The sequence below is a fragment of the Camelina sativa genome, chromosome 20, assembly GCF_030686135.1.
Source record: "Camelina sativa cultivar CO46 ecotype springtype chromosome 20, ASM3068613v1".
Taxonomy (NCBI): domain Eukaryota; kingdom Viridiplantae; phylum Streptophyta; class Magnoliopsida; order Brassicales; family Brassicaceae; genus Camelina; species Camelina sativa.
In genome coordinates, this window is record NC_141899.1 from 33,034,116 (window position 1) to 33,061,527 (window position 27,412).

The 27,412-nt window shown below is 40.2% G+C and overlaps 4 protein-coding genes across 5 annotated transcripts; 2 read left to right on the forward strand and 2 right to left on the reverse strand.

Annotated features, from left to right (window-relative positions):
* Positions 1-273: 273 nt before the first annotated feature.
* On the reverse strand, positions 274-5,159 carry LOC104771797 (subtilisin-like protease SBT5.5). Of its 2 annotated transcripts, XM_010496379.3 has the most exons (9): positions 4,858-5,159; positions 4,462-4,654; positions 4,138-4,368; positions 3,333-3,444; positions 2,316-2,883; positions 1,902-1,996; positions 1,420-1,810; positions 1,131-1,344; positions 274-976 (listed from the first exon to the last, which is right to left on the reverse strand). In XM_010496379.3, exons 1-9 carry the CDS (start codon positions 4,942-4,944, stop codon positions 429-431), a joined length of 2,439 nt encoding a protein of 812 aa, XP_010494681.1. In that variant the 5' UTR covers positions 4,945-5,159; the 3' UTR covers positions 274-428. The 2 variants fall into 2 exon arrangements, with proteins under 2 accessions (XP_010494681.1, XP_087360467.1); XM_087504341.1 differs by having other exon boundaries at positions 1,131-1,810; positions 4,858-5,031.
* Positions 5,160-6,810: 1,651 nt separating this feature from the next.
* On the reverse strand, positions 6,811-12,124 carry LOC104771798 (subtilisin-like protease SBT5.6). Its single transcript, XM_010496380.3, is given in 11 exon segments — positions 6,811-7,484; positions 7,595-7,808; positions 7,906-8,263; positions 8,355-8,449; positions 8,541-9,108; positions 10,394-10,505; positions 11,057-11,150; positions 11,153-11,274; positions 11,378-11,570; positions 11,774-11,901; positions 12,004-12,124. Coding segments are annotated over 10 exon segments (2,376 nt in total). The 5' UTR covers positions 11,849-11,901; positions 12,004-12,124; the 3' UTR covers positions 6,811-6,939.
* Positions 12,125-18,737: 6,613 nt separating this feature from the next.
* On the forward strand, positions 18,738-21,008 carry LOC147919773 (uncharacterized). Its single transcript, XM_087504101.1, has one exon. It carries the CDS (start codon positions 18,738-18,740, stop codon positions 21,006-21,008), a length of 2,271 nt encoding a protein of 756 aa, XP_087360227.1.
* Positions 21,009-23,914: 2,906 nt separating this feature from the next.
* On the forward strand, positions 23,915-24,307 carry LOC147919774 (uncharacterized). The gene has a single exon (XM_087504102.1). The coding sequence runs from the start codon at positions 23,915-23,917 to the stop codon at positions 24,305-24,307; it is 393 nt and encodes a 130-aa protein (XP_087360228.1).
* The last annotated feature ends 3,105 nt before the right edge of the window (positions 24,308-27,412 follow it).

Consider the following 27,412-nt stretch of genomic DNA (forward strand, 5'->3'; position numbering starts at 1 on the left):
GTCCCTTTCTGCTGCGATTGCGTGGCGTCGTTAGTTAACAGACGAATTGTGCGAGGCAAGTCGTGCTAATACAAACTCATGAAACGAGGTAACACGATATATATCATCTTGAAGATTGAAATTTTTTTTAATTCTTGGAATGTTGTAGAACTAGATATATGGATGCCTTTGAAACATGTACATGGATCGGATCATCTTTGGCAGGTTTAGTATTTTGTAGCACACAAAAAAAGAACAATTTGTATTGAGAAATTAAAATGAGAGCTAGATAAATTATCAGAAAATTTATCTCTTTCAATTATCCCAATAATGAATAAAAACCAATAAAATCAACCATAATATAATTTTGAAACAACTAAAGCCACACAAAAAAAGAGTCTAAACAACTAATTAAAATACCCTAAACAAGCAAACAAAGCATGCAGTAATCAAACTAATGAAACAGCAATTGGACTCCTCACAACATGATGTCCATCGCTCCAACTAAACCATCCAAACCGATATCGATCCCTCCTAGCCTCACCTGTAAACTCGTATGGATTTGTCGTGAAAATGATGTTAAACTGCTTCTTCTGACCAATACGATCGAAAACCAAAACATTCGGTTCAGCCTTAACATTGACACCAAACGGTGGTTGAGCTTTAAAGACATATACGCTTGTTGAATTAGCTGATCGTCCAACACATGTGACCGTCCTCGTGACGGTCACTGTCCCAATGAGGTATGGAATTGAGATTGAAGGGTAATTTAGGTTATAACCGGGAGGGATTTCACTAGGACATTTGAACGTCGGATCAATATTGGTTAAACCAACCGAGCAGCAATAGAGAAGGTAAGATCCGTATGATGCATCGTAGACTAAACCGGGAGACGCAGCTTTTGTTGGTCGAAAATGTCCTGACCCAAGCGCAAATGGGTTCGCGGGAGAGCCGTCATAGTCTTGGATTGGTTCGTTGTCCTGGTTGGTCATCGAAGCTACAATAAAACAATTCATCAGTTTAGTTGTATATTTGGCCGGACCAAAAAGTATTAAACCAACGGTTTCAAACTGAAAATGAATCGAAAACCGGATTGGATACTTCTAATCATCAGTTCGGTTTAGTTATTTTGAACCAGAAAATTTTGTTACCAGTGGTCATGAGGGCAGATCTTATAGCAGCACTACTCCATGTGGGATGCATGCTTTTGAGAAGGGCAATTGCACCAGCAACATGAGGACAAGCCATAGAAGTTCCTGAGTCAAGACTATAATCTGAAACACGTTGGTCTATCGAATCTTTGCTCGCCGAATCTGCCCCGCTCCATGCGGCCAATATATTCAATCCTGGCGCGATAATATCCGGCTGTAAAACCCCATAAAAAGGGTTATGTATTAGAGTTAGAAAAAAATTGAAGTCATAAGAACAAAAGAGTTTTACCTTTAGAATGTTAGCATCTACCCAATTTGGGCCTCTACTAGAGAAACTAGTCATAAAAGGAGCCGGTTTGTATGGGTAAAACGAATCTTTTGGTTGGTTACGGTAAAGTATTGTTTCTGCTGGTTTGATGAAAGCCACGGGTTCATAGTCATTGTAGATGTAATCGAGAATCCTATCGACCGTGGATGAGAAAACCAAAGCAGTCGGTACGAAATGAGACACAACGTCGAACGCATCGTTATCCCGAGAATTTGCTAATATCATACCGACTCCTCCGGCTCGTTTTACCTCAAGACCTTTACCAATCGTTGAACCTGAACCGAAACCTCTCAAACATAATACCACTTTACCTTTTACAAGATCCGGTGAAAGTGAATTGGGTAAACATAGCCTTCACCACACAAAAAAATAAAAAATAAATGAATTAGTCCAAATAAATCTTAAACTTCTTATAATAATAAAAAGGAAAAAAAAAAACTTACGATGCTTCGTTCCTTGAACCCCAGGGAACAACCACGTCAGGAGCATAGACTAGAGGAGCAAAATTGTCCATCTTTAGTGTCGTTAATGAGTCCGACTAGAAAATTAAAAACTTCATGTTAACTTCATATATAGTTTATAAAAACTTTTAACTAATCGAAAAAATAATATAAAGTTATATCAAAAATAGAATAATAATATATAAATCCGAAACTCTAACGTATAAATCCTAGTTAACTCTAAAACTAAACCTCAAAACCCTCAAACTGAACCATAACCCAAAATGCATATATATATATATATATATAGTACCCTATTTACGTACCAAATTTCAGATAGTCATAATTCACAATAATTTATCGGGATAAGAATAATAAGTTGTAACTTGTAACATATTTTAATGTTGAGTTTATTACCTCGAATTTATAGCCATCACCAAGTTCAAGACCACCGACAAAAAACCGATCAAGACTACTAGCTCCGACGGTAATAATCCACGGAGCTGGATTCGACAGAGTTTCCCCCGCGGGTCCATCATTTCCTGCACTTGCCGCAACAACAATATCTCTCTTAACAGCATGTAACGCTCCTATCGCGATTCCATCCTCTAAATACGTTTGCGGCTCAACCGCTCCAATCGAAATACTAATAACATTGACGCCATCAGCAATCGCATCGTCAAACGCAGCCAACATATCTTCATCAAAACAAGTGTTTGTGACGTATTTTTCAGCGTTTGGAATCGCCCAACAAGCTTTGTAAACGGCGAGACGAGCTAGTGAAGCGCCGCCTGAAGCAGTGCCCATTGCGATACCGCCGAGGGCAGAAACACCCTTTACTCGGCGACCAACAGCGGTTGAAGCTGTGTGGGAACCATGTCCATCGGCGTCGCGTGGAGACAAGAAGTCGTTGTTAGCTTCGGCATTGAACGGTCCGTAATATCTCTCGTACCCTCTTGCATAGTACCTTGCTCCGATAATTTTCCTGTGATTTAATGACGATAAAATCTGATGAGCATCATTTGTAATAATAACGCTTTCTAAAATACTCCATTTGATAGTCTAAAAGTGATAACCGTAACTGGTTATTTTGTGGTATCAAACTAAACTAGTGCACATATTAGGAGACTATTTATTTTTTAAGAAAAACTTTTGGTCAAATGATGAGTCATAAGTTAATTCCTCAGCACATATATCATACATGTACTCTTTTTTTTTTTTTTTTGGCCGTCATATCATACATGTACTAGTGTGCATATATATTTATACAATTAGACTAATGTCAATCAGAAATTTGTAAGTTTATTTGATCAAATGGCTTCTTGAGATTTTTGGTGAAATTGTTCATGTTGAAGGTAAGAAAGTTTTCATTATTATACTTAAGTAAATTAATGAAGATATTTCTTTACAAAAGAAATAAATAAGTTTTCTTACCGATTACAATGGGAAGAATTGAAGGCAACTCCGGTTTGGCAGATTCCATTCCAAGATTCTGGAATTGGTCCCATTCCTTTGTCATCGAAACTCCTTGATTCTGGCCACACCCCTATTATCTCCCCCACGGAATAATCAAATTGTCGTTATCCCAATTAATTATACCATATTATATATTTATTAATTTATATAACAACAAGTTAGGAATGGTAAATTAATACTACAACAATATCAAACCAATCTTTTCATTGAAACATGATCTCGTAAACGATAAACACAATCCCTTTTTTATAGTTACGTTCATAAACGAACTATTAAGTGAGGTGTGAAGTCCAAAGAGATAGAGTGGGGTATAGTATGTATATGTTTTTCATTCAAAAGAACATTTTGATTATTCTCAGGTGTACATTACTCTACGTACTATTTAGATATGGAAACCCACCAACAAACTAAATACTTTAAAGATTTTGGTAACCGAGTTTTTCTATTTTGCATGCATGGTTTAAGAGATAACGACAAAGTATGAACTACTTATTCAAAATGGTTAACGAACATAAAATATATATGGAAAATAATGAGAAAAAAAAGAAATTAAAATGTATATGAAAACCCACCAACAAACTAAATACTTGGTAACCGAATTTATCTATTTTTATGGTTAAGATATTTTTGTTAGCAGAAAATATTTGGTGAAAGATATGGAAAATAAACTTCTTAGAAAGCTTTAGTTTCAAAATTTAAAAATGAAAATTTATGAAAATAACAAAGATCATGAAAAAATAATCTAATTTGTGGAGAAACTTACCACTATCGATAAGACCAACTATGACCCCATCGCCGTGTTTTGCCTTGTTCAAAAACTTTCTCCCAACACGAAACCGGTCATTCATATCATATTTGTGACGTCGACCATTACCATCACCACGATAATCTTCGCCTTCATCCTCCTTTAACCCTACAAATTCCCATGATCTTGTCGTATGGAGCTTATACTTTCTTGGATTGCTCTTGAATACCGATAAAACTCCTCTCAGTCCTTTATATAAGAACAGAAAAAACTATGTATGATATTGAGTTTTGAGGCATATATTAAAATATATAATTTGAGTTTGTTTTAGCATTTACGTACCTTTGAGTCTAGAGGCTTGGTCCGCTGTTAGCTCAGCCGCGAAGCCATTGATGCTATGTTTGTAGCTATACAATAGCGAAGATTTGGCATCTTCTTCGGATTCTTTAACGGATTGAAGATAAGAGTGATGATGAGCTTCAATTTCATCAAATGCTTTATCACCTTTATGTTCTCCAAAATAAACAATATACACCTACATATTAAACACCAAAAAAATGGAGATGTGATCAGAAGATAACTTAAGAAATAATGAATTTGAATATTTAAATTGGAAATGATATGGGATTTGAACAGCCTACGTAACAAACTCAATGCATATTTGGAATTGATATTCTCTGCATATTAAAGTGTTGAAGAGATCAAAGGATAGAATAAATGTGAACACCAAAAATTAACCTGTTTCTCTTTAGTGCATGAAGCTAACAGAGGAATGAGAAGTAGGAGAAGGGAGAGAAAAATTAGTCTCATGGCCTTAATATTCATTCTTTTTGTTTTCCGGTGAAATGTTATTACTGCCCTAGCTTTACTAGGTATTTGATGGGTTATTTATAGTAGACAAGCAAAGAACAACAAAATGTGACGACAAAAAAAAATGAATTAAAATGGTGCAACCAAATTATGGAGGTTCGATCGATCGTTTTTTCATAAGATAAATGCTAGCTAGATAATAAATTAATTTATCAAATCTTATATATACTGAGTTAGTTCTTCTTGAAATTTTGTATTATTTTACGATACTACATGATCTTCTGAAAATCCATTTACCTAAGATTGGGTGGGATATAAGTATGGAATATTCTAGGCATTTCAGTATTATTCAATAAAGAAAAAGAAAAAGAAAATCGACAATCTTACATAATTTGTAACAATTTGTTAAAAAAAAAAAACTTAAATTAAGGAAGAGAAAACCGAGAATCTAGATACAAATTTGATTGGGTATTTTTCTTAGTAAGGTTTTAAATATATATCACTTTCATATACCATTCCCTAGTATCTGGGGGTTTGAGTATAAAAGACATTAAAAAAAGGTTTGCTAACCTTTGAGTAAAGATATGTGACTATGTGTTTTTGAGGAAAGATAATTCATTTGAGTAAAGATAATTCCTCTTAGATTAGAAAACTTGAACAAAGATAATTACTTGTAAATTAGAAAACTTGAATATTTCAAAAATTAGAAATATTCTAATTTTTCATTAAATACTTGGATCTTAAACTTTATATCATTTTCCAAAAATAACCATACTTCATGCTAATTTACAAAAAAATAAAAAATAAATACTTAAAAATTTATATTATTTTATCTTAAAGTACTTGTATATAAAAAATTTCAACTTCATAATGGTAACTATATGGGCACAAAAGTAAATGGGAGTTTATTTAATAACAGTTCGATTCGATGTATGTACGGTTGGATTCAGTTGGCCTTTGATCTAATTCTGGTTCAATTTAAGTTCAAAAAGTGGAAAAATATAGTATCATTAAACATATTCGTTTTGGGAATCCCTCCACACTAATAAAACATTTTATAAGTGTGTCATTGTTTTTGAATTCAGCCATAATTTTATTGTGTATTATTCAAGAAACGCAAAAAACTCAAAGACAATATATTTTGAAAGAGCCATGATTCCAAAAAAATTATGTCTCTAAGATTCTGAAGTCTAATTCTTACAGGTCATCCCGAATCCAATCCAAACCATAAATAAAACTTTCAAATATCGATAAATATCAAAACTTTAAATAAACATTATTATGGTCCTATATTACAAAAAACTTTAAATAAACATCATCCGTTTGTATGACATGAAAAGATGAGTAATTGAATATGTACTAAATTTTATTTATTTTTAGTCGTAGTTTTTAATTTAAATCATAATTCGTTAGTACATGAGAAGATGATGAATAATTTGAACATGTAATATATTTTCTTTATTTAGCCTTAGTTTTTAATTTAATTCATAATTAATAATTCGTTTTTAGTTTTAAGAAAATATATACATATTCATATTTCTACGTACTAAACTAAAAGCACTGTCACGGAAAAAAAAAAACTAAAAGCACTATGTTAATACATTTAATTGAGCTTAGTATATCAACTATAAACCCAAAAATTAAAAGTGTAAAATGAATTTTAGTTATGAAGAACTTATCTTGCATCACTTATGAAATTTTGTCAAGAGACCACACCGTGTTTGGCATCACATAATTTTTGGCATTTCTAAATATTTTTATTTTTATTAGTTTGTTAATATATTACAAGTAACCATAGTGGTTATTGGTTAAGCTTCTTGTTTAACTCGTGAGTAACAACGATACGTGGTTTCTTCTTCTACCAGCTTCACAAGTAACAACGATGACAATGCTTCTTTGATTTATTAAACAAATGGAGTCTATAGAGTGATTAGAAAAAAGAGTTTCTATTTCTTTCACTTTTGACCGCTATAAAATCCAAACCAAAAATACCAATTAAGCAAACAACAATCAAGCTAAGGAAACAGCAATTGGACTCCTCACAACATGGTCACTATCTGTCCAACTAAACCATCCAAATTGGTATTGACCCTTTTCAGTCGCATTCAACACCAGGTCCGTCCGTGGTTTAATCACGATTTTAAACCGCTGCTTCTGACCAATCCGGTTAAAGACCAACACATTCGGTATAGCCTCAACCGAAACACTTGATGGTGGGTTAGCGTTGAATAAGTATGTGCTTGTCGAGTTACCAATTCCAACATTTGTAACCGTTCTTTTAACGGTCACCATCCTGTTTAGATTCGGGATCGCGACGGACGGATAGTTGAGATTGTAACCGGGAGGGATTTTACTAGGACATTTGAATGTCGGGTCAATATCGGTGAAATTAACTGAGCAGCCATAGAGAAGGTAAGCTCGGTATGATGCATCATAGACTAAACCGGGGTCTGCAGCTTTGGTTGGTCTGAAATGTCCTGACCCAAGTGCAAATGGGTTTGCGGGTAAACCATCAACGTCTTGGATTGGTTTCTTCTCGTCGTTAGTCATCCAAGCTAACAAAGAAAAAAATTTACAAAAATTTAGATAAATCCAAAATACAATTTAAAAGATTTCGGTTTAGCTAAACCGAACCAACGCAATTAACGATGAGTTTTTTGTTTACCAGTGGTCATAAGAGCAGATCTTATAGCAGCACTACTCCATTTAGGATGAATAGCTTTGAGAAGAGCAATCGCACCAGAAACATGAGGACAAGACATTGAAGTTCCTGTGTAAATATTAAAATCTGCAACTCTTTGATCTACTGAAACTTTGCTTGGTGAATCTGCTCCGCTCCATGCAGCCAGTATGTTCAGTCCAGGTGCGGTAATATCCGGCTGTTACATCCGCAAAAAAAGAATTATCAAACCGGTTAATTCCGGTTATGATTCATTTCGGTTTTGTTTGAATTAGACAAAACAAGAAGAAGTTTACCTTTAAAATGTTGGGATCTACCACGTTTGGACCGCGGCTAGAAAACCCGGTCATCAAAGGAGCTGCTGTGTATTTGTAAACCGTTTTCCCCGGTTTAATAAAAGCCATCGGGTTTTTATCGGTTTTGATGTAATCTAGAATTTTCTCGACCACGGTTGGGGTAACAGCGGCAGTCGCAACAAAGTGAGAGTCCGACGGAATTTCATTGCCGTTAGCCGGGGCGTTTCCAAGAATCATACCGGCTCCTCCGGCTCGTTTTACCTCTATACCTTTACCGATTCTTGAACCGGCTCCTCTTAAACATAATACCACTTTACCAGCCACAAGCTCCGGTCTTAGTGAATTCGGTAAACATTGCCTTCACCAAAGAAAAAATAAAATCGTTAATTAAGTCAAATATATAATTAAATAAGATCAAAGATCGAAATTAATAAGAGAGCAAATCTTACGATGAATCGTTCAATGCAATGCCGGGAACAACCACGTTAGCAGCGTAAACAAGAGGCGCAAATTTGTCCATTTTAAATGCCGTTATCGACTCCGTCTACATAACAAAAAATAAACTATATATTATACAAAAAATGTAACACATAATTGTCTCTCTTTTTTAAAATCTTTAGTTGTTGTCTAATTACCTTGATTGTGTAGCCATTACCAAGAGCAAGGCCGCCAACAAAAGCCCGATCAAGAGTACTAGCTCCAACGGTAATAATCCACGGTGCCGGATTCGACAAAGTCCCAGGCTTTGGCCCTGAATTCCCAGCGCTAGCCGCAACCACAATATTCCTTTTAATTGCATGCAACGCTCCAATCGCAATTCCATCTTGTTGAAACGGCAAAGGATCGGTCGTTCCGATCGAAATGCTGATTACGTGAACGCCATCAGCGATCGCGTCATCGATCGCGGCAAGCATGTCTTCTTGTAAACAGACATTTCCGCCAACTTTTTCCTCGTTGGGCTTGGCCCAACAAGCTTTGTAAACAGCTAGACGAGATAACGGTGCCCCACCCGAGGCCGAGCCCATTGCAAAACCGCCGAGTGCTGATGCACCGTAGACCCGACGACCAACGGCAGTAGAGGCTGTGTGGGATCCATGTCCGTCGGGATCGCGTGGCGACAAGAAGTCTTTGTTTGCTGTAACGTTGAACGCTCCGAAATATTTTTCGTATCCTTTCACGTAATACCTCGCTCCAATTATTTTCCTGTAATTAGTGGAAAAAATCCATTACGTTAATTATGATTAGTGCATGGAATAATCACTCATACAAATGACTCACAATAATAATTTTGAGAACGTAATATACTTTCAATAGTGTTTTATAAAATTTAGTTCTCTATTTATTCTAAACATTTGAGATGCCTCCAACAAAAATATAAGCTAAATATGCAGACACGTAAACTCGGGCACACATTGATATTACAAACATAAGAATTGATGATAAAACAAACAAGGGTGAGAAGTCACGGGTGTACAATTTTTATCTAGAAAGAAGCAAATAAGTTTTTGTCCCTTACATATAATACCAAAGCTTGCAGCATATAACAATTAATTATCAAAGTTTCGGTTTCATGCATGAAAATAGCCAATATAAATATCTTTTCTCAAATCAGTTTTATTTGTATGGTTTTGATGGCAGGCTTACATAAGTGAACAGTTACAGGGTCTGCCAGGGAAAATAATTCATTGTATATAAATAGTTTTATATTGCTAACAGAGAATAGAATAATAATTAAAGGTGGCTCTCGTGAATGATGATGATACGCAAGCTTAAAAGTTGGTGATCAATTATCGCAACCCAACAAAACATTGAGACTGTGACCTAATGTTTCGGACAGTGGAACTCAAAACTATACCCGTATGTGGGAAATGTTGCTAAATCTTGAAAAATAAAAAATAAAAATCTATGTTATACTAAAAATAGTATGAGTTTCTACTACAAATTAAAGTCGTGATACAATTTTCAGAATTCTGTCATTGTACCAGTCAAAACTTAAGACTTTTATTCTACATAATTATACAATTTTTAACTATATATGTAAAGGGATTTAATGATCAATATAGAACAACATATCACATCATCATATATAAAAAGAAGATTCTTGCAGCAAGCATGAGGTTCTTTGGATCTTTGCTAAAGAACCAATTGGTGGACGTATAGTTTACTTTTAATCTATTTCCGACCTATAATTCATACATACATGTTCTAGTTATGGTGTCTGTGTTTTTTGGCTAAAATTTGTAATTTTCTGGTTTTATGTATTTGGCTTTTTTTAGATTTAAATATCGTGATTTAAGTTATAGAATATGTAGATATGCAGATGCCAACATCCTATATATCAAAAGAATCTCTACATATTTGTTTGATAATCAAAACATAGAAATTATAGATATGCTATGCAGCTTAAAAATCAACATATTTAGTAAATCAATGAAGATTTACTATGATTTTCTAAGAGAAAAAAAAAGATAGGAAAAATATCTCTTACCGGTTACAGTGAGAAGAGTTAAAAGCAACTCCGGTTTGGCAGATTCCTTTCCATGACTTTGGAATAGGTCCCATTCCTTTGTCACTGAAACTCCTTGATTCTGGCCACACACCTTTTTTTTATTTCCCCAAAAAAAAAAAAAAATCCATTCTCTCAATAATGATGGATTAATATAATAATGAGATGCAACTAACGATTCTAAAAAGATAAATTACAAAATTTTCCTTGAATCTTGAATTCTTGACCGTAACGCAATTCATTTTTCTCTAGTCACGTAATAATTCAACTATCAACGTTGGAGTTAGGTCCATTTAAGTTTTGGTGTACGTTCTCATCAAAGAAAACAGTGATTATTCTCAGAATCCAAAACAATAATAGTATTATCTTATTTGTGAAAACTAATTTTATGGCTCTTATCGCGGCGCTTATATGTGACGTGCGTGAGGAAGCAGAAGACAAAGGAAAATACAAAGTAAGGATAACACAAAGGTTCACATGAATAACCACAATTTTATTCTTTCCACTCATGTTATCCAAATTTTTAGTCTTGCACTTACCCAAAAATAAATCAATTAGTTAATGAAAATCTATTTTCTCATTTTATAACTAACAGGAAACAATCATATTCTAAATAAATTAGTAGCTAGAGACAGCTTAACTTACCACTGTCGAGAACACCGACGATGATACCATCACCATGTTTGGCCTTCCTTAAAAACTTTCTCCCGACACGAAACCGATCATCTACATCGTTTTTAGAGGTCGTGCATCAATGTCATCGGTTTCCTCCTCCTCCAATCCTACAAACTCCCATGACCGTGTAGTATGCGCTTCATATTTTCTTGGATGGCTCTTGAATACCGAAACAACGTCTGCCAATTCTGTTTACAAAAAAAAACAGAATTGGGTTTTAGTTATTACTTAATACTCTTTTTTAGCCGTAACAAAATATCAGACGGGTTTTATTTTTATTTATTTACTTACTTTCTAGTTTAGAGGCTTCGTCCGGGGTTAGCTCAGCCGCGAAGCCATTGATGCTATGTTTGTAGCTATACAAGAGCGATGCTCTAGCCTCTTCTTCGGATTCTTTAACCGAGTGAAGATAAGAATGATGATGTTCTTCTATTTCATGTAAGGCTTTATCACCTTTATGTTCTCCAAAATAGACTATATACACCTACGAAAAAATAAAAAAGATGAAAACATGAAAATGTGAGGAATTGACTAAGAATTATGACCCCATATGTTAACAAATCAAGGCATAGCGTTTTTTTTTGGGTATGAAAATCAAGGCATAGTTGGAATTGAGAATCAGTGAACATTAAAGTGTAGAAATGATTATTCTGAATCTGAAAAGAATCAAGTAATAATAATAGGAACCTGTTTTTTTTCGGCACATGAGGCTAAGAGGGGGATGAGAAAGAGGAGAGGGAAGAGACAAGTTAGCTTGTTCATGGCCTTGATGGAATGTTATAGCCCTAATGCTCTGTAGGGGTTTGATGGGCTGGCTATTTATAATAGACAAAGTGCAACAAATTCAAACCCTTTTAAGAAAGTTAAATAAAGAAAAACAAAAACACAAAAATATAGGAAAAGACTATCCTTAAGACCTTAACTAATCGTGGTGATCTAATGGTTGAAGAATGAAGATTCGTTATATTAGTCGAAGTCAACGATGACTGGATGAGTCTTACCCTCTATGGCTCTATACAATGCCTTATAAAGATTTAGATAACCTTATATAACATGCCTTAATTACAAAGATTAACAATACCTTATATAACATACCTTAATAAAGATTTGCAATATACATATTTAATAAAAATTTATAAACCTTTAAAATTATATAACATACCTTATAAAGATTTGCAATACTCTAGATAATATATCCCCATATATTATTAAAATCTCTTTCTAAATCTCCTGTTATTAAAAATGAGATTTTTATAAAATTAATCGAGATCACTTAAAATCTCTTGTTATTCAAACATCAATTTTTAAAAATCATATGAAATCAATTGTTATTGAAAACATCCCCTATATAATAAAACAGAAGTACACAACCTTTTTTGTAGACTATATAATATGGGTTATAAAATTAATTATTTGATTATTTGATAGATTATAGGTTATATGGATTGTAACCATCAGTTAAATCTCGATTTCAGATCCTTTTAGAAAGGATATTCTATAAAAAAAAATCTCCACAGAATATTTAATTAACCATACATAGGCAACAAAATCTCAAAAATTAATATTATCCACATCAATTTTTAAAAACAATCACTTTTAACCCGGGTCCTAAATTTCAACCCGGGTCCTAACTTTTATTTACAACAACTTCTAAAAACAATCACATAAATTATATTTTATATAAAAACTACAATATAAATAAAATAAATTTCAACCCGTGCTCTAGCACGGGTCCTAATCTAATAACGTTATATTTATTTAAAAAATCCATAACAATGATTTTGAGAGATTTTGGATACTTTTTTCTTTTTAACAGGATAAAAGGAGGATACTAGGGGGCGGTGATCAGAACCTTCAAACCACAGGTACTCGCTACATTCTGAAGGGTAAGCAATAGTCCATTCACTATTTGCCATAGCTCTGTCAAGTCTGCATCTGACCAGATATGTATATCTATCTCTTTCCTCTCCATGATAAAAATATTTACTCTATGTTGAAGATCATACAAGTCACAGGTGAACATGAGGGATCTCAAGTCATAGAAAGATCCTTCTGGTCTGGAATGGCCTCCATATTTCTCATTACTATTGATAATATCATTAAAGTCTCATGTGAGAAACCAAGGCGCCGATCCAGAATCCATTTGTGCTGTAAGCTTTTCCCACACCGCAACCCTTTTGGATCTATTAGGTTCACCATACACAACGTTTGAGTAAAAATACCTTACTTTGGCTTTTATTCTGGTATCTATAATACTTTGGCAAGAGCTTAGTATCTCAACCTCAATAATTCGTTACCAGAAAAATGCTAAACCACACGCCCCTGGAGAGAGGGGGGAACCAGGCGGTGAGAGCGGTAATCTATCCATTGGAGTGATTGGAGGACGCTATCCGACTGGTTTTTTGTCTCCTTGAGTAGAATAAGGTTAGGACATACTTTCTTCTTTATGTCCTTCAGCCTCTGGACTGTCATTGGGTTCTCCAACCCACAACAGTTCTAGCTCACAAACCTTAGGAAGAGTGGTTGGTGGATTCTGAAAATCCACCCCTTCTTTTCTTTGAGGACGTTATTATAGTGATCTTAGGGTTTGACGAGTTTTGGCTCTTTGATTTAGTAGGGTTTGATGCGAAAGCCTCCCCTAGGTAAGAGGATGGATCACTTAGGGCTCTGCCTTTACTTGTTCCGGCTTTTGAGGTAGGTTGCTTTTGGTTCTGCTTTGCGCCATTAATCTTCTTTGGGGAGTTCTATATGAGGTTCCTCTTTTGGCGCTTGACTTCATTAAGTCTGAGGGGAGTTTTTGTTGGTGGTTTTGCCAGTGGAGGTCTTCCCCTTTCTCTTTGGTGATAATTTCAGTTTCTTTTGCTTGTGAAGGATCCTCTAGAGGTGTCTTTTTCCCTAAATCTGAGGCTAGATCCCCTGGGGAACAATTGGTGGGGAAGCATTTTGGACAAAGGAGACCGCAAAGGCGATGATTCTATCAGCCGTAGTACTCATAAGTTGTCTAGCTTTGCCTTGGATAACTCTTTCTCGTTTGGCTGCACTCTTAGTTGGCCAACAGAACAATCACATAACAATAATGGACAGTTACTTCTCATAGCTCACCTAGTAATTAGTCTTTTGTAGTTATAACAGGTGGGAGAGATCCCACATTGAGTGGTAGGATAGGTAATAGATTTAGAGGAGGAGGAGGAGGAGGAGTTTGGGGATCTGGATTTGACGATTCTTTCTCTAGTGGTGGTCTTCTTGGTCTGGAGGAGACCACCAAGTACCTTACCAATTGTTTTAATATCTAGGTACTCTCCAAGTTCCTTACTAATTGTTTTTAACATGTCAAGTTGCCAGTAATGCTTTGGGAGACGTTGGAGCTCTATCTAGAAGGGAATCATGGATGGGAAGGAGTCATAGATAATGGGCTCCCACTTCTGCAGGATGACCATCCACTGGTCATGATGGCATGGCCTGTTATCATGCACTTTTTGCATATCTTCTTCAAACTCGAAGCTAAACTGAAAACATCCTCTGTCTAGATCTGCTTCAGTTGCTTATTCTCTAAGGTTCTATCTGTTGGAGAGAAAAGGGAATAAAGACCAGAGTCTTTGGACCGAAGGGTTTGTGAGGTGTCCAATAAGGGTTAAGGAGTTTGGTTGAATCAGTTCATATGTATCAAGTTCAGTATCTCATATTCGCTTTCTGGGGGTGGAGAGTAACCTCTTTCAAGACCCTTTCCTTTCTGATGGTATGGGATTCTCTTATCTATAGTTGAGCGTAGCGGAGTAAAACAGGTGGGGGAGAGAAATTCTTAGGTGTTGTACGGTTTAGCAGGGAAGGGATTCTTCCAAGTTGGGTTTGGTTCAAAAAGCTTTACAGGATTAAAAATTGGTAGGATTACAAAATGTTAAAGAAAGAAGACTTACAGATACGTTAGATGGTGAGATTACTACACTGTCATAGATAATAATGATGTTATATTTATTTTAAGATCTCCTTCTTGTAAAGTATTAAACTATTTTACTCGTCTATCTTAATACTCTATATGTCTCTTATAGTTTAATGTTTAGGATTATCCATATTAATATAAAAAATTTATGATTAATTAATTATATATTTTTCTGATGGTTTATTTCTCTTTATTTATGATCATCTCATGTATGTGTGATGATTCATTTTTCTGGTAAAAAAAAGTAAAATCATATTTTTAAAATATACTTTTTTTGTTGTCAAACATCTTCCATTAAACTTAAATCCTCAAAAGAGGTGAGTTCATACAGCAAAGTACACAATAACAAGATACAAGATAATCAAGGGAAGATAAGGGTAAGAGCTCCATGAGTTTTCCAATTTTACCAAGCTTAGCAATAGTTGAAAAATCTGTTGGGGCCACGGATTCGTCTTTGAAGCTGAGTTTCACGAGATCCTTGACCAGCGAGTGGTCACAAGTGGCTCTAGCGGATAACGCAATCGAGCTTGAAGAAGGGTGCTCCACAGGGGGAACACTTAAGGCGCTTCTCGCCAACTTTAGAGGGCTCAAGAGAATAGGGACAGAGTCCTTCCAGCTTTTAGGATCAAACCTCTTATTTCTAGAGGCTGCTACAATCGGGATTCTTGTGTGATGGGTATCAAACCATCTCCCTCACATGAAGCTCATGACCATGGAGGTTAAGGAATTCCACACAAATCTTGTAGCCTGTTTGGTCCTGAGGTATGAAATCAAACCCAAGCTTGCGATCTAGTGGTGGTATGTGATCAAAGGGATCAATGTGGATAAGCAACAGATGCAACCAAACTGGTGGTACATGTTCAGATTTAGCATTACACATAGCATACTTCCAAGGAACCTTAATCAACCGGCCTCGACAAACATATATATCAAGCAATTCCAAAGACATCACAGTTCCTCTACCGAGGAAACCTTGACTTGACCAAGCTGAGACCGGAACTAGAGAAATTGGTCTTGATGTTAATCTACTACAACCAGACCTAGGTAGAGGAGTTCTACAGCTAGAGTTCCAATGTCGGGTAGGAGCCAGGAAGGTTACAAAACTTGCATCACTAACCAGGGTATAAACCTATCAACAGCGGATCTTGGAAGATTTAGACTTGATACAGGACCATATAACAGGGAAACTTCCTGCGCATCACGTCCCATGGTCGAGAAAATTACGACTCCACAAGAATATATCAAAAAGGTTCCATCCGGTGACAAGTAAAATCCAATATACATAAAGTTTCGAGAGTTGAATAATCTAGTCTTCTCTAAAAACAATGCTCCTATCACCGAATGGGAGACTCTCTCCACTATCACGCAAGCACGTTTCTTAGATAAACTAAACAGGACTTTTAAGGGTTTAAACATGGATATGGGCCATAGGGAGGTAGATGGACCAAGAGGGTAATTGAAGCCCATCTTGGCAAAGTCTAGGGTTGTTGTTGTTGAGTGATGAGAAAAGGGGTCGCCGCCGTTCTGTACGGTCGGAATGACATTCGACGGTGAAATACCTAGAAGGACCATCCGCCAGCTGTTGAGCTCACTGTGTGCCGTCGGTATTCTCACTGGAAGGGGCACATCTGATGGTCCAAGAAAAATTCCCGCCATTAACGAGATCCAGTGGGAAGGGAACAAAGATGATATCGGTGCTAGTCCAGATCTTGAGCCAAATGGTGAAGCAGTAGGACCTTGCCCAGATGTATGCGATAAGGAGCAGCTGGACTGGTGAGGAGTTGTTACTGTCGGGTTCAAGAGCGGGTCGCACACAAGATCTTATTCAGATTGGTGCTTGTAGGGCAACAAAATACCCTTCCGTCGTGTAGAGGGACCTTTGAGAAGCAAACTCCTTTCAAAGTTTCAGTTGGATTTTTAAGGGAAAGGGAAGTGGAACTAGAACAAACTAGAAGAGCAAAGCTTAAGAAGATTCGAGAAAGATTAGAAAGATTTGTCACCGCCCGACGCTGACGATCATAGGTCTCACCGGCGCCGGAAGGCATGGTTAGAAAAGGAGTCTTCATTACCGTGCCTTGGAGCGTTTCTATTTCTCTTTTTTTTTTAAATCTACTTTTGTTACTTTTTCTCTACTGAAAAATTAACAAAATAAAATAATTATAGAGTCATTGAAACATTTCAGTTTCTTTGCCTAAAATATACCCTATTGATTATTATTACTCATAACTAGGTACTAACCTACGTTAAATCGTGGGCTGACGTTTTCTTTGAATTAAATTTGAAATATTTTTTTTATTATTTTTATTATTAGCAATTCATCCAGTCTACTTACAATCATATTATTTGTTTAGAGATTTTTTTGTTTCGACAATATTATTTGTTCAGAGATTATTTCCAAAAAAATCTGTATAAAACTGGATAATATCTGTACGATTCTTAGTTGTTTAACCGAATGGAAATTTCTAATTATCTTATTTTTAATACACTATTTTTTTATCTACCCTAGTTAAATTGTCTTAATTATCTTTAATGATCCTCTATTTTTCTTATACTATTTTCTATTGGCATTCCAATGTAAATGTTTACACTTTTAATATTATACTTCTCAATTAATATGGTAGGATAATTGTTAAAAATATTTACATAATCAATCTTTTAAGGACTTAAAAAACTTTTAAAACATGAAACTATCAGAGAGTATATTTTTTCAAATTCGTTTTAGTTGTGATATATATGTGTTTCAGAGTAGATTAAAGTAAAAAGAATATTGCAAGTTCCAATTTGGTCGAATAAATTGAGAGAAAAGAATAAGAAAAAAATAGAAAAAAATAATAATTATAATCGAGGGTATCGACGTATTACAATTGGCCTATTGGGTGCGAAAAAGTAGCTAGGGACTTGATTGGCAGATTGAGTTTCATCATATGGCTTCTGTTTTCTTGGGGAAAGCTCTTCTGGCCGTTTTTGTGTTGCAAATGACAACTCTCATAACAGAATTCTAATATTTCTAGTGGAAAATATAATTTTCTTCTTTATATATTATCCTGTTGCACTTTGGGAGGTGAGAATAAGATATAACAAGAATTAGAGTTAGCCGACAGGTAATCCTCAATCAGAGAATATTTCAGATTATTTTTTTTCCGGCAGAGAATATATATGTACAAGTTGTGCTTTTAACCTCTCAATGTTTAAACGTAATTGAATGTTGTGAATAATGAATACCTTAATGTTAGGGGTAGATCTAACCCCAACAAAAGGGTCCGGCCCAGGAAAAAACTCATAAATATCCCTTTCGAGAGAAAAGGGTATTATAGTATTTTTCCTAGACGAACCGACACGATTTCCTATAAATACGGGCGTACGGCCTTTAGAAAAGGGATCGGAGAAAAAGCAGGAGAATTCGTACAACAAGTACAAGAGCCTTGCTCGTCCAAGCAAAAGACAACGGTTCTAAGCTCATAGCTCGGAGAATCGACGAGATATCAGCTCGTCTATCATCCTCGTCTATTTTTGTAACCCGTTTAAGTCGCGTTGTAGCCCGTCTTTTGTGTTTCGACATCAATATAATAGAAGAGAACTTCGACCCTCTTTGACCGAACTAAACATACTAATTGTGACCGAAAGGGACATCAACAATTTGGCGCGCCAGGTAGGGGGGAGCCAAGTCAAAGTTTTCTAAAGAATTGAAGAACGGACCTACACCGACTGGACGAGATGACAGTAATTGACAAGGAAAGAAGCAAAGAAGCAAGCTCGTCGGGGGGAACGATCACCCCGGCAACGGATCAAGCGGAGCAGACAGTCCTTCCCACGCCGGACGCTCCAAGAAAGACCGTGACAGTAGAAAGTCCGGAGACCTTCGTCATAGCTACAAATTTGACGACCCCTGCGACCGTAGAGGCACCACAGGCGCCGACACAACTTTCTTTGCTCGACAACCAGCCCGTCTCTAGCATCGACAAGCTGTTCCGAGGAATCTTAACACGCCTTGACCAGCAGGAAGAGCGAACAAATAACCGTTTGGATGCACTCACTGCGGCACAGTTTAACTCGCAAGATGAAATCAACCATCTCAACAACGCTCGGCTCAACCCAGTGAACTTCACCTCGGTAAGAACAACGCCAGGGCCGTATGTGCAAACCAGCGGGTTAGGACGTAATCTTGCCCAGCACCCTATCGAGCGAAATAACGACATAACCGATCTAACGAAGGACGCCGAGCTAAAAGAAATCAAAGAGCAAATGAAAGAAATGGCCGCAATGATTCAAAAAGCAACGGATAAGGCACCCCAAGTCGGACTTATGCTCGAAGCAACACAGCGAACTCCGTTCTCTCGAAGACTCGCTACGACGACGGTCAGACGGGCAGTCAAGCCACGGTTGGGTCACTATGACGGAACGGTCGACCCGCGAGATTTCTTACTCACCTTTGGCGTAGCCCTCGGCCCTTTACAGTTCAGCCCGGCGGAATACGACGCTGGAGGTTGTCAAGTTTTCGCCGAGCATCTAACAGGAACCGCATTGAGCTGGTTCTCGAGACGCCCACCCGGATCAATTGATAGTATCAGGGAATTGATAACCGAATTTTTGAAGCAGTTTTCTGTTTTGTTCGAGGATAAGAATTCCCATGCCGACTTATACGCCTTAACTCAGCACAAGGGAGAATCGCTTCGGTCCTTTATAGGGCGATTCAAGGAAGTTTACGTCAACATTTCAATTCCGGACGCTGCCGCAATTGTCGCACTTCGAAATGCGCTCTGGTATGAATCTCGGTTCAAGGAAGAGCTGTCTTTAACGCACATCGAGACCGTAGCCGAGGCATTACTCCGAGCTGCAAAACACATTGGGCTCGAGGAAGAGAAAGCTATCAATGCTAAGAAGCATTCTTCGGAGGCAAGTGCGATACCCAAACAGCCAGTAGCCGCGGCTCCAAAGGTTGACTACGTCGAGCCTCGACAACATTTCATCAAAAACCAAGATCGAACTCGCCGAACCTTTGCGATCGGCGAAAACAAGTACATACGGAAAGAGGGAGGTGAAAATAGTGCAACCCCGTACTGCGACTACCATCAGAGTACCACCCACGCAACTGACGAGTGTCACTACCTCCAGAACGTCTTGATGGAGCGATACAAGAAAGGGCCAATAGTCGTCGAGCCCGACAGAAGCAAGACAACCCGACCTGGACGAAGTGACGCCAAGCGCACCGAATATATCGCTCGAAAATTCGTCAAGGATTCAAAGGTACTAGCCGACCAAAGCGAAGACGAAATGGAAATTCAGAACCTACTCACCGAACGGCGCGAAGACAGCGGTAACGAAAAACGACTGCATACAGACCGCAAGCCCGACCAACGCCCTCCGACGATACGACGAATAAACATGATAATGGGCGGGCTAGCCGGATGCAACGATTCGGTCAGAGCGATCAGAGATTATACTAAGAAAGCTGAAATGACGAAATCTTGGCCGACAAGGTTCGAGGCTGAAGGCATGCCAATCACCTTCGACGGAAAAGATCTAGAAGGTTTGGACTTACCGCATAACGATCCATTGGTCGTCGAACTCTTGATCGGAGAAAGTGAGGTGACGAGAATATTGATCGACACTGGAAGCTCAGTCAACGTCATCTTCAGAGACGTGTTGGCCAAAATGGAAGTCGGCGAACGGGACATTATGCCAGAATGTCACTCTTTAACGGGCTTCGACGGGGATCATCTTATGTCCGTCGGCACCATCACCTTACCAATCTTCGTTGGGGGGATAGCCAGATACTTCCGGTTCGCGATCATCGACAAGCCAACGATCTACAACATCATCCTCGGAACCCCATGGCTCCACAAGATGAAAGCCGTCCCGTCAACATATCATCAGTGCGTTAAGTTCCCAACTTCGAAAGGAATATACACACTGCGTGGCAATCAGCAAATCGCACGGGCCTGTTTCCTGATCGAGCACAAGCTTCGCACCGGAAAGAATTTATAGCAATCAAAGCAACGGGTCGGCGACAGTAGCACGTCACCGACAGACGGAAAGCCGACTGCCGTCCAACAGGGCGTTGCCACGGTCGAGGAGGTGAGCCTAGACGAGAACGACAAGAAACGATGCGTAAATATCGGCACAGAGATAACACCCACCATGAGGAACGAGTTGATACTCTTCCTCAAAACCAACATCTCAACGTTCGCATGGAGCATGGCTGACATGAAAGGAATCGACCCAAGTGTCACGACCCATGAGCTCAATGCCGACCCAACGCATAAGCCGGTCAAACAGAAACGGCGCAAGTTAGGCCCCGAATGATCACAAGCAGTAAACGACGAAGTTGACAAACTCCTCGGCGCCGGGTCAATCGTGGAAGTAAAATATCCAGAGTGGCTAGCTAATCCGGTGGTCGTCAAAAAGAAGAATGGAAAGTGGCGAATTTGCGTCGATTTTACCGACCTTAATAAGGCTTGCCCAAAAGATAGTTTCCCATTGCCAAGAATCGATCAGCTCGTCGAAGCGACTGCAGGCAACGAGCTGTTAACCTTCATGGACGCCTTCTCTGGTTACAACCAGATTCTAATGCACAAGGACGACCAGGAAAAAACATCATTTATCACAGATAGAGGGACGTACTGCTACAAGGTCATGCCTTTCGGCCTAAAAAATGCGGGAGCAACGTATCAACGAATAGTCAATAAGATGTTTGCCGAGCAACTCGGCCGGACTATGGAGGTCTACATCGACGATATGCTCGTCAAGTCGCAGCACGCAAAGGATCATATCACTCATCTGCGACAATGCTTCGATACCCTTAATAAGTATGGGATGAAGCTTAACCCGGCCAAATGCACATTTGCAGTCAAATCCGGCGAATTCCTTGGGTACTTGGTAACCAGACGAGGCATCGAGGTGAACCCGAAGCAAATTAAGGCGATCATTGATCTACCACAACCAAAGAACGCCAGAGAAGTACAACGATTAACTGGACGGATCGCTGCTCTAAATCGTTTTATATCCAGATTAACCGACAAGTGTCTACCATTTTACCAGCTTCTCAAAACAAAGGGCAAGTTCGAATGGACCGAGGCCTGTCACAGCGCGTTCAACGAGCTAAAGAACTATTTATCGACCCCACCGATCTTAGCAAAACCGGAGCTCGGCGAAATCTTATTTCTTTATATCTGCGGTCTCAGAGTCGGCCGTCAGCGGTGTACTCGTTAAAGACGATTGAGGAGAGCAACGACCCATCTTTTATATAAGCAAATCACTCGACGACGCGGAAACTCGTTACCCGACAGTCGAGAAGGTTGCCCTGACGGTCGTCACGTCCGCAAGAAAGCTCCGACCGTATTTCCAGTCGCACACTGTCGCTGTCCTATCCAACCAACCTTTACGATCTATACTGCACAGCCCGAGTCAATCGGGCCGACTAACAAAATGGGCAATCAAACTTTGCGAGTACGACATTGAGTATCGAACTCGTCCAGCTGCAAAGTCCCAAGTACTCGCTGACTTTCTGATTGAACTACCGTTCGGGGAAGCCAAACCAACACCCATTGACCCGTCAGATGACCGGTGGACCCTACATGTGGACGGGGCATCCTCTCATCTTGGGTCAGGGATAGGGATTCGACTAACTTCGCCGACCGGAGAAATTTTGGAGCAATCCTTCCGTCTCCGGTTCCAAGCAACCAACAACGTCGCCGAGTACGAAGCACTCATCGCCGGGCTTAAGCTCGCTAACGGAATGCAGATCAAACGGATACGAGCTTTTTGCGATTCTCAGCTTGTCACCAACCAGTTCAGCAGCGAGTACGACACTAAAAGCGAGCCCATGGCAGCCTACCTCGGTGTCGTCAAGATTCTGTCAAAACGTTTTGACGAATTCGAGCTCGTCAAAATTCCCAGAGGGGACAACGCTCCGGCCGATGCTTTGGCAGCACTCGCTTCGACATCGGACCCTGATCTGCGACGAATCATCCCGGTAGAAAGCATTGATACGCCGAGCATAGGTGAAACGCATGCCGAGACTTGTCTCGCACTCCATCAGGCCAATGAAATCAGAACCACCTATCGAACGATGAGGATGCACCGAGGGTGCGAACCTGCGTCCGGCAGCGACGCGACAGATTGGCGAGTTGAAATCCGAGCATACCTAGCTGACGGCGACGTGCCGATGGACGGTGTCAGGAGCCCTTTTGCTTTATATACACGGCGACGACACTGAACGCGTGATGATGGAGACACATGAAGGAGCTGGGGGAAATCACTCAGGTGGCCGAGCCTTAGCACTACGAATCAAGAAGCACGGCCATTACTGGCCAACTATGATATCTGACTGCGAAAAGTTCGTCGCCAAGTGTGAAAAATGCCAGCGACACGCCCCCATTATTCATCAGCCGACTGAACTCCTACGAGCCGGAATAGCTCCTTACCCTTTCATGCGCTGGGCGATGGACATCATTGGCCCACTACCAACTTCCAGACAAAAGCGATATATACTCGTCCTAACCGATTATTTCACCAAATGGGTCGAGGCCGAGTCTTACGCAAATATCAAAGCTAGGGACGTCCAACTCTTCGTCTGGAAATACGTAATCTGTCGCCACGGTCTCCCATATGAAATAGTCACTGACAACGGATCACAGTTCATCTCCCTGTAATTCGAAAATTTTTGTGCAAAATGGCGGATCAAACTAAGCAAGTCGACGCCGCGATACCCACAAGGCAACGGCCAGGCCGAAGCTACCAACAAAACCATACTCGATGGACTTAAGAAAAGACTAGACGCCAAGAAGGGTGCCTGGGCCGACGAACTTGATGGAGTACTTTGGTCCTACCGAACAACCCCCAAGACGTCCACTAACCAAACCCCATTTTCCTTAGCCTACGGGATGGAAGCGATGGCACCAGCTGAGGTCGGCAGTTCGAGCCTCCGGCGAACAATGCTCGTTCAAAATACCGCGCTCAACAGTCAGATGCTCTTGGATAGACTCGATGAGTTAGAAGAAGAACGAGACAAAGCACTCCTACGAATCCAGAACTATCAGCTCGCCGCAGCCAAGTACTACAACAAGAAAGTCCACAATCGGCATTTCGACGAAGGCGATCTCGTCCTTCGTAAGGTCTTTGAAAATACCGCCGAACCGGACGCCGGAAAAATGGGGGCTAATTGGGAAGGACCGTATATAGTGTCTAAGGTCGTCCATCCCGGCGTGTACGAACTCTTAACAATGGGCGGCAAACCAGTGCCGAGATCTTGGAATTCGATGCATCTCAAGCGCTACTACTACTGAAAATCACCAGGCGAGCTCGGCTATATCCAGCTCGTCCTTTCTATAGTTTAAATAAACATGTAAATGTGCACTACGAACGGCTTGATCCCTCCTGATCGGAGGGTACGTAGGCAGTCCCATTCTACGGGACACAGCCGCCAATAATATAAAATTTCTTTTTCAAAAGAATGAATCATCGTTTGCGAATTATTTTAGTCATTACCCTGGCCCGGTAATGACCCGACGTTCCGACGTATTATTCTAAGCCGAGTCGCAACTCGCACAAAAGGGTAAGCCGACTGTTAACGGTCGCCCCTGGGTATATTAAGCCGAGTCGCAACTCGCACTAAAGGATAAGCCGACTATTAACGGTCGCCCCCGGTTATATTAAGCCGAGTCTAACTCGCATAAAAGAGATAAGCCGACCATCACGAGTCGCACTTTTAAAAAAAAAAAAAAAAAGCGACATTTAAAAAATATTGGGGTCAAGTAAAAATTAGAACTCTCAGGAGTACGAAATTTGATTTATTTAAAGGGGAGGATGCAAGTCTGATGTGGGCGCCGACCCCATTACGGCACAAACGAAAAATAAAAGGAGAGGAAAGAACTACAACAACGGAAAACAAGTCATTCAATTCCTAGATCAGCATTGGAAGGCTCGTTAAATTCCAACCCGCCAATTGCTGTCTGCCAATAGCGGCATGATTCTTTCACATCCTTCAGCAGATCCATCGGAACAGCCATGCCTCGCCCAACCATGTCCTCGAGGTACGCACAAATTCTTTCGACGCGACTACTTTCGCTAAAATAGTGGTTTGTGCTCTCCAACTGCGTCACGTAGCGGCGAAGCACGTCGATACGATCACGACAGGCTTCGATCTCCTCTCGTTCCTCAAACGGCCTCCGACCAAGGGTATCAAGGTCGCCCTGCTCCAGTGCGGGAATTACCACTTCCGCACATAAATCTTCGCGCCGGGTGCGTTCTTCCACCAAACGATTCCATCGCCACTTCGGGAAGAAAAACCCTTCGTCGATCAGCGGTTCAAGACATTCCACAACCCCGTCAACACGACAGAAGTCGTAGTAACGTTCGAACGAACGACGGGTGGCAATGATGTAAGCCCTTAATCGTTGAATGCGAGCGTTATAGTAGTTAAGTTCTGATTGAATCACCTCGTCGGATCTAACGCCAAGCTGTTCCCGCGCCCTGCGCAACCACGCCGATCTTGTCGTCACCAGCATCAGAGCAACTCTCTTCTTCCTACAAAAACAACAAACTCACCAAGACAGGATTGAAGGGAAACACAAAGGTTATTTATAGGACGGGGAGCACAAGTCCTAACAGGCGCAAGTTCCCAAACGGAAAAGGCATTCAATGAATCCAATAAGCAACGCTTCGAAAATTAAGGCATTAAATGAGACCCTCAATTAATGCCCCCAAAAGGACGAATAAAGTTTTCAAGGGAGCCGACCCCTATACACGGCGCATAAAGTACGAGGGAGCCGACCCCAAAACACGGCAAAAGAAAGATAGTACGACGGAGCCAACCCCTCAACACGGCGACAACACTGCTCACGAGACTAGGCCAGCAACCGGAGACTCGCGCCCAGGAGTGGAAGGACGAGGTAACCCTTTGGCAGAACAGTCCGGAACCTGCTCCTCGACTCCATTAGAAGGTTGGTCTGTGACTTGCGCCTCAACTCCGTCTGAAGGACGATCGTCAACCTGCTCCTGCTCGTCCAGTTCTTCACCCTCGATCTCCCCACTCTCCGACCCTTCATCCCCACCCTCATCAGTATGACCCTCCGTATTCCCGCTGATTGGGGAAGCGATCCAAGTCGGAATTGGGGGGAGAGGCCCGGCGAAAATCTGAGACAAGTCAAAATCAGCCTCGGAGATATCTGGCAGATCAAACTCTCCAACCTCGCCCTTCAGCTGATTCATCACGGCCACAACCTGGCCCTTAAGCTCCTCATCAAGCAAAGAAATTCGACCCTCGGCGACGAGCGTTTCAAGCATTTGAACGTTCCCAACAGCTTGGTTGTATTCGAGGAATTTCTCCCGCGACGCTTCAACCGCTTCGGCGTGGCTTTTGTGCTTCGATAGGAGCCTCTGCACGCGACCGGCCACCTCGTGAAAGGCATTGATTCGCTCATGGTGCCCATATTCATCACGCCAATCCCTGAGCCTTCTCGTCTCCGAGCTAAGGGTGAGCTTCATACCATTGCAGGAAGCTTCGGACTCCTTAAGCTTCGTCGAGAGAGAATCCCGCTCTTTGATAAGCCCACTCCGGTGATGTTCGAGTTTGGCCACAAGGTCGCTAAGCCTCTGGTTGGACCGAACTGCCTCCCCCAATTGAGCCTCAAGGCGCTCAATCCTCTCATTTGACGCCCCCGAACGTTCCATGTCTCGAACACGACGTTCATAGCGGGTGGCCATACGATTAATACACGCAATAAACTGTTAAAAAAAGAAAGATTAAAATACATTCAAGGAAGATCTGCGAAGCGAATTAATTTAACCGACGAACCTCAAAAGACGCTTGAGCAACTTCGGTGACAGCGTCGGCCTCTTTCATCCTTTCAACAGAAGGGAGACGACCTTCGCCATAATGGATCTTCCGAAACAACTCGGCACAAGACTGCGAGTCAGATGGAAAAGGACGAGCTCCAGATGAATGAGCAAAATCCCAGCTGAAGTCGACCGGTTTTGACTTCTTCAGTGGGACAGGCGGCTCTTGTTCAGGGCCATCCTTCCTTTTCTGCGACCTTTTTGGAGGGTCGGCAATGCGACCAGGAGTTCCGTCCACCTTCCTCCTTGGAAGCGTCTCTTTAGGGCCGGTGTGGCGGTTAGGCGGGGGAGACCTTTGATGCATCCGTGAAGGATCATCCACAGCTCGACGAGGGGAAGGGGGGACCTTTTTGGACGACCCTGCAGCAGGGGGATCGGAACCTCGACGAACATCCTGACGGGGAGCCGACCGAGACGGCGGCTCTGGAGCTTGGCGATAGCGAGCGGATGCATTAGGGACGTTCAAGTTCAGTTTCCCCATAGTCTCAGCTAAAAAAAAAAAAAGAAAAAAAAAATAATAAGATGGGGACAATATCAAAACAAAGCTCGCTATC

What these genes read in the sequence shown, in the direction of transcription:
- LOC104771797 (XM_087504341.1), bottom strand. Translation starts at nt 4,944, where the DNA reads ATGAATATTAAGGCCATGAGACTAATTTTTCTCTCCCTTCTCCTACTT. An exon ending in CATGCACTAAAGAGAAACAG is followed by an intron (nt 4,655 to 4,857) that starts GTTAATTTTTGG and finishes TTTAATATGTAG; the next exon opens with GTGTATATTGTTTATTTTGG. An exon ending in AGTTGGTCTTATCGATAGTG is followed by an intron (nt 3,445 to 4,137) that starts GTAAGTTTCTCC and finishes GGGAGATAATAG; the next exon opens with GGGTGTGGCCAGAATCAAGG.
- LOC147919773 (XM_087504101.1), top strand. Translation starts at nt 18,738, where the DNA reads ATGACAGTAATTGACAAGGAAAGAAGCAAAGAAGCAAGCTCGTCGGGG.
- LOC147919774 (XM_087504102.1), top strand. Translation starts at nt 23,915, where the DNA reads ATGGCACCAGCTGAGGTCGGCAGTTCGAGCCTCCGGCGAACAATGCTC.